General features: G+C 45.9%; 1 protein-coding gene across 4 annotated transcripts in view; it reads left to right on the top strand.

Annotated features, from left to right (window-relative positions):
• ythdc1 (YTH N6-methyladenosine RNA binding protein C1) overlaps positions 1-7,163 on the top strand; it is a 41,775-nt gene extending 34,612 nt beyond the window's left edge. For 2 of the 4 annotated variants that reach the window (XM_078431697.1, XM_078431710.1), the window contains 5 exons: positions 291-327; positions 415-454; positions 564-629; positions 4,357-4,491; positions 5,948-7,163. In XM_078431697.1, coding sequence (XP_078287823.1) covers positions 291-327; positions 415-454; positions 564-629; positions 4,357-4,491; positions 5,948-6,163 — 494 coding nt within the window. In that variant the 3' untranslated portion in view covers positions 6,164-7,163. The remainder of the gene's footprint in view (positions 1-290; positions 328-414; positions 455-563; positions 630-4,356; positions 4,492-5,947) is intronic. The other 2 variants (XM_078431705.1, XM_078431717.1) reach the window with 2 other exon arrangements.
• Positions 7,164-7,394: the final 231 nt, after the last annotated feature.

Here is a 7,394-nt window from a genome sequence, read left to right on the forward strand (position 1 = left end):
AAGTGACTAGTGAATGTTGATGCATGACCATAAATTGGCAGCGGCAATTGTGAGTTCTCTTTAAATATTTTAGTCTTCAGATTGTTGCAACTTTGTTCGCATTCAATTGAAACCTTGGAGGCTTTATTTGTGCATACAGCCTTTTGCATTTTGGTGGTGGATGGTTCCACTCTACTCATTTAAATGGTGCATTGTGTCGATGTATATGCTCGTTGTGGAAATGAAATGGTTTCCTGTGTAAACGGCCGTGATGTCAAATTGTGCTTGCTAACGTGTTCATGTTTGGGCAGGGTACATGAAGGACCCACGGTATCAAGAAGTGGAGAGGTAGGTTATCTAAATTAAACGACTCAGTTGCATTTTTATTTTGCTTGTATTAACTTGATCACCATTTAAAAATTTATATCCCAACAGACGATTTTCCGGCATTAGACGCGATGTATTTTTAAACGGAGTAAGTGATTTTTGTAAAACCTCACTCAGTCTATGAAATCAAAACATTCTAATGTATTGATAAATACATTTCAAAGCTTGGTTTCAAACAACAAATCTCTTGTTCACAGTCCTACAATGATTATATGAGGGAATTCCATCACAGCATTGGTCCACCACCACCTTGGCAAGGAATGGTGAGTTGGTGCAAAAATATACTTCATAGCAAACTTTACATCATTTAAAAGCAGTGAAAGCTATCACTTTTTAAACTAGTGAAATTTCTCATTAAACAAAATGAGATAATTGTAATGATCTTTTTCATTCTGACCAATGTGCAAAGTTGTCATTGCAGGGCCAAGTGAAACACTTGAAATCATCTGATTTCAATACCACCCCAACCGCACAACCGAATTGTACATTTTGATCTTGCCACTGAGACAGGGGTTTCCCTTTAGGTCAACTGCAATTGGGGCTAGGTATTCATTATGTTTATGCTGTAGCTGTCTTAACATCCTTTCAAAATCATTGCTGGTTGTAAATCTGGCATGTGAAAATGAAGTCCTGATTTTCCTGGACAGCGCTGGGTTTAGTTTTCTTGCAGGAATCAACTTTTATTGGTCTTGGAACTAACCTTGGAGATCTGGTCTCAAGCCCAGTTTCTCATTTTGTTCTGTCTGTTTGTCCCTCCCTTCCCTCCCCTCCCCTCCCTCCCTCCCCTCCCTCCCTCCCTCCCTCCCTCCCTCCCTCCCTCCCTCCCTCCCTCCCTCCCTCCCTCCCTCCCTCCCTCCCTCCCTCCCTCCCTCCCTCTCTGTCCCCTCTCACAATCAGTACCCCGTTCCTGCCTTCTCCCCATATCTCTTGACTCCGCTATCTTTATCTCTATCTAGCTCGCTCCGCCTCCCTCTCGCCCTCGCTATCTTTATCTCTATCTAGCTCTGTCATGAAAGCATCCAGAGAATTGGCCTCCACTGCCTTCTGAGGCAGAGAATTTCACAAATTTACAACTCTCTGACTGAAAATGTTTTTCCTCATCTTCGTTCTAAATGGCCTACCCCTTATTCTTAAACTGTGGCCCCTGGTTCTGGCCTCCCCCAATATTGGGAACATGTCTCTCTCTCCGTCTCTCTCTCCGTCTCTCTCTCCGTCTCTCTCTCTCCGTCTCTCTCTCTCCGTCTCTCTCTCCCTCCCTCCCTCCCTCCCTCCCTCCCTCCCTCCCTCCCTCCCTCCCTCCCTCCCTCCCTCCCTCCCTCCCTCCCTCCCTCCCTCCCTCCCTCCCTCCCTCCCTCCCTCCCTCCCTCCCTCCCTCCCTCCCTCCCTCCCTCCCTCCCTCCCTCCCCCCTCTCTCTCCCCCTCTCTCCCTCCCTCCCTCCCTCCCCCTCTCCCTCTCCCTCCCTCCCTCCCCCTCTCCCTCCCTCCCTCCCTCTCTCTCTCCCTCCTTCTCTCCCCCCCTCTCTCTCCCTCCCTCTCCCCCTCTCCCTCCCTCTCCTCCTCCCCCATTCTCTCCCCCTCTCTCTTCCTCTCTCTCTCTCTCTCTCTCTGTATCTCTCTCTGTATCTCTCTCTCTCTGTCTCTCACAGTCATCATCATAATACTTTATTAGCCAAGAATGTTTTGCAACATACGAGGAATTTCATTTGCCATACAGACATACCAATAAAAACAACAGAACACACAAAACAGATTTTAACATGAACATCCACCACAGTGACTCCTCAGCATTCCTCTGTAATGGAAGGTGAAAAAAAGTTCAATCTCTCCCTTCTTTGTCCTCCAGTGGTTGGGGGCCTCTAACCTTCCGTTGACGGGATGATCTTACTCCCGTAGCCGACGGCGGGCCTTCCTCGTCGGGGCGATCAAGCTCCAGCATCGGGGGGGAATCTCAGCCCCCCCCGCGCCGGGCGATCTACCCCGGGTCGGGGCTAGTCGAACGTTGTGCGGCTTTTGGAGCTTCCTGACGTCGGTCTCAACCCGACACTGCGAGCTCGATGTTAAAGTCCGCAGGCCGCGGGGTGGAGCGTCGATCCCAGGCAAGTGATCGCACGCTCTGATGGTAAGTCCACGCCCCGCGTTGGGACTCAAAGTCAGTCCCGAGCAAGGTCTCCAGCTCCACGATGTTAGGCCGCAGAGCGACCGGAGATACGATACGGAAAACAATCGCATCTCCGGCAAGGTAAGAGATTGAAAAAGAGTTTCCCCAACCCCCTCCCCTACACTCCACATAAAACAAACAGGGAACATTAACACATACTTTTAAAACTCATTACAAATAACAAAAAAAGACAGACAGGCAGACTGTAGGCGAGGCTGCCATCGAAGCGCCACCCGGTGGAATTATTCTCTGTCTGTCTGTCTGTCTCTCTGTGTCTGTCCGCCTCTGCCTCTCTCTCTCTCTCTCTCTCTCTCTCTCTCTCTCTCTCTCTCTCTCTCTCTGCCTCTGCCCCTCTCTCTCTGCCTCTGCCCCTCTCTCTCTGCCTCTGCCCCTCTCTCTCTGCCTCTGCCCCTCTCTCTCTCTCTGCCCCTCTCTCTCTCTCTCTCTCTCTCTGCCCCTCTCTCTCTCTGCCCCTCTCTCTCTCTCTCTTTCTCTCTCTGCCCCTCTCTCTCTCTCTGCCCCTCTCTCTCTCTCTGCCCCTCTCTCTCTCTGCCCCTCTCTCTCTCTCTGCCCCTCTCTCTCTCTGCCCCTCTCTCTCTCTCTCTCTGCCTCTGCCCCCTCTCTCTGCCTCTGCCCCTCTCTCTCTGCCTCTGCCCCCTCTCTCTGTCTCTGCCTCTCTGCCCCTGCCTCTCGCCGTCTGCCTCCCTCTCTCTCTCTCTCGCCGTCTCTGTCCCCCTCTCTCTCCCCGTCTCTGCCCCCCTCTCTCCCTCTCTCTCCCCGTCTCTGCCCCCCTCTCTCTCCCCGTCTCTGCCCCCCCTCTCTCCCTCTCTCTCCCCGTCTCTGCCCCCCTCTCTCCCCGTCTCTGCCCCCCTCTCTCCCCGTCTCTGCCCCCCTCTCTCCCCGTCTCTGCCCCCCTCTCTCCCCGTCTCTGCCCCCCTCTCTCCCCGTCTCTGCCCCCCTCTCTCTCCGTCTCTGCTCTCCCTCTCTCCGTCTCTGCTCTCCCTCTCTCTCTCCGTCTCTGCCCCCCTCTCTCTCGCCGTCTCTGCCCCCCTCTCTCCCTCTCTCTCCCTCCGCCTCTGCCCCTCTCCCTCCGCCTCTGCCCCTCTCCCTCTGCCCCTCTCCCCCCTCTTTCTCTCCCCCCTCTCTCTCTCTCCCCCATCTCTCTCTCCCTCCCCCTCTCTCGTCCTCCCTCTCCCCCTCTCTCACTTTCCCTCTCCCCGTCTCTCAAATTGCATGGTGATTATGTCTTTAGATTCGTATAATATAAGAAAATAACTGCAGATGCTGGTACAAATCGAAGGTATTTGAAGAAGGGTCTCGACCCGAAACGTCGCCCATTCCTTCTCTCCCTAGGTGCTGCCTGACCTGCTGAGTTACTCCAGCATTTTGTGAATGTCTTTAGATTCACACAGCATGAACCATGGCCAGCCCATTGAATCCACACCCACCATCAAGCACCCATTTCAATGAATCGTACACTGATTACATTTGTTTTTATTTTCCGCACATTTCCATCATTTCCTCCCCGATTTCACCACACACCCTACACATCGGGGAGCAGTTTACAACTGTCAGTTCACCTTCCAATCGGCACATCTTTGGGATGTGCAAGGGACCCCATTTGTTTCCGTAGAATGTGTGAACTCCATGCAGCAGGATTGAACCTAGAAAACTACCTGTGGTGCCACTGTTGCACATTAGTCTTGGCACTTTCTGGTTGAAGTAAAAGTGCAAATGTTTAAATATTGGATGTGATTGTATGTTCTGCGGTTCATTGGATAAAATTTCTGTTGAAAGACAGTATTAACATCTAAAATGTTTCTGATTTGCAGCCACCTTATCCTGGCATGGAACAGGCTCCTCATCATCCCTATTACCAGCATCACCCCCCGCCACCTCAGGCACATCCACCGTATTCCGGACATCATCCAGTCCCACATGAAGCGAGATATAGAGACAAGCGAGTGGTAGGTACATTCTGGTGAATTAGTGCAACCATCTTGCCAATAGCTGCTTATTTCAAGACATGAATGGTATTTCCTGTTAATTGAATTTCCTGTTAATTTCCTGTCTGCTGGGCTGGTTCCTGTTAAATGGAGATATTTTATATGGAGCACAAATTATAAATCATAATTCAAAGTAATGTAATTTTAGTTCAAGAGTTTTTACTCTTGATAAATGGGATGTTATTTTCATTTAGTCTCTGACTCAAACCATAAATGAAGCAATTGCTAAAACGTATAGGTTTCCCTTGTACCATATTGTTTGGGTTGATGATTCAAAAGCCGAATCTGTTCATTTGTAATTTTTTGAAGATTGAATTCCTAGGAATGGAGGTCTTTCTCGCTCTTAATTGCTGTGATTAACATGGGAGTACAACCATATAATATAGGCTGCACGGTGGCTCAGTGGTAGAGTTGCTGCCTTACAGCACTTGCAGCGCCGGATACCCGGGTTCCATCCCGACTACGGGTACTGGCTGTACGGAGTTTGTACTTTCTCCCCTTGACCTGCGTGGGTTTTCTCCGTGATCTTCGGTTTCCTCCCACACTCCAATGAGGTACAGGTTTGTAGGTTAATTGGCTTGGTATGAATGTAAATTGTCCCTAGTGTGTGCAGGATAGTGTTAGTGTGAGATTGCTGGTCGGTGTGGACTCTGTGGGCCAAAGGGCCTGTTTCCACACTGTACATCTAAACTTGTTTTCTGATGCTGATGCCGCTGACCCTGTAAAAATTGATTACTGCAGTTTCCCTGTGTACCACTCTGCTGGATTCTGTTCGTCTGGAGAGCCATAGGTGCATTTCACAGTGTTTGTGGATATAAGTCGAGGAATGCATGGAGTAAGCTTGTCATATCCTGCAAAGTCAAAGAAATTGGCAATTTGGATATCCAGGCACTTAGATGTAATTTTTAAGACTTTTTTAATGAAAGAAAAATTAATCTCCCAAAATAAACAATCTTAATAAAAACATTTAAGAAGTTACAAATTAAGCAGAAGTATTGAAAGAATATATTGAGCCTTGTTCATGCTTGCGTTACATTTATGGCCTCCCTCATAACATTTTTTTCAAATTAAAAATAAAGTTTAAAGTGAAATAATTTTTTATTGGTGTAGATCTTATAGCTTGATTTCTGCAGATGATAGATACATAAGGTGTATATTTATTGAGTAATATCTTGGTATGGCTTGATTTAACACGCGTGTGTGTACTCTTAAAGAAACTTATTTTTGGTACTTATGTGAAATGTCTTCCTGCTCCTAATGGGAAAGGAGCGGCATTCGGTGCAGCATTTAAGCCTTCACAGCAGTATGTATCTGAATCCAAGTTTTGACTCGAAGTCCATCTGCTCGGAGGTGGTGGGTTGAAACGTTTTGTGGGGTGGTTAGGTTCTTCAGTTATGCTTCTCATTCTCTCCAACAGCATGACTATGATATGAGAGTAGATGACTTCCTTCGTCGCACTCAGGCAGTTGTCGCCAATCGACGAAGCCGACCGCGGGAAAGGGAGAGAGAGCGGGAACGACCCCGGGACAGCAGACGGGACAGAGAACGCGATCGAGGCAGGGAACGAGAACGAGAGAGGGAAAGGATGAGAGAGAGAGACAGAGAGAAGGAACGAGGACGATATAGGCGATAGCTCATCAGCTGAAGCACTGTCAATTTTTGTTTACGGTAGCTGAAAGATATTTGGAACTGTTCCTTTTTTATTTTTATTTTTTTAAGTTAAATTACATATTCAAACTTACTACGATCCTTGTATGTTTATTGCTTTCATGCATGTGGGACTATATCAACTGAATTTTGAACTTAGAAGGACAGATTTTTGTGGAGCGATATATTGGGGGGAATGGTAGTTTTCTGATGACCTTCATATGTGAATGTCAATGTCTAAAAAATCTATTTATCCTCCATTCAGTTAAAAGTTGTAAGGAAGAAATCTGCACTTGGTATAGACTTTGTTGTATCTAGTTGCACATGGATTAATGAGGAAAATATTGCTGCTATTAAGTATGCAACTTAAGTATAATGGGCTGATCGTGGATCTAATGTTGTAGCAAGTAACCTTTTTTTTAAACATAATTTTTGATTTCAACTTTTTCAGTGTTAATGATGAAAGCAATATTCAATGATAATTGCAATCCAGTTTTAACTTTTTTTAAATAAATTCCTTGCTTAATAGCATTTAATCAATGCTAAAGTTCATTATTTTTCTCCCAAAAATTTAAAAAAAGCACACAGTGGCCTGATAGATTTACTGTAAGTTTATGGTAGAAATTGTTACATTACCTTTAACTGCAAAACGTTTGTACAAAATAAACAAGGAAAATACTCACTTTCGGCGTGTGTTGATTTATTACATAAACTGGTGTTGAAAGTGATTACTCCCTTTGTACTTTCGGATGTAAAGTAAAAATTCAGATAATGTCATTTGGTATGAAAATGTTTCGTGTAGATAGTCTGGACCAAGCCTCAATTAATAAATTGTTAAATATGCCAATTGGTTGTGTGTGTGTGTTAAAGTTTGGATGGTTTTCATTTATTTGAAGCACTGGCATCCATCCACACAATGTTAATCTTAGGTTTTTTATGATGGTGTTCATAATTGTAATCTCAACTCTTCAATTTTAATAAATTTATAGGCCTGGACTGTTCCATTTTACTTTATTCCATTGTCCCATGTTCCATAAATGTGATTGTTTCTTTTAAAAAAACATCCATCCAGTTGCCTGCATGGGAAACATTCAGAAAGCTGTTTATTGCTTGTAATGTAATGTTCCTTTTGGAGGATATGCTGAATGTTGATCACCTCCTGATTTAGTCATTGTTCCATGGAGGCACCGCATTGCAATAAATTTACTTGTAAACTT

The sequence above is a fragment of the Rhinoraja longicauda genome, chromosome 3 (genome assembly GCF_053455715.1).
Source record: "Rhinoraja longicauda isolate Sanriku21f chromosome 3, sRhiLon1.1, whole genome shotgun sequence".
Lineage (NCBI taxonomy): Eukaryota > Metazoa > Chordata > Chondrichthyes > Rajiformes > Arhynchobatidae > Rhinoraja > Rhinoraja longicauda.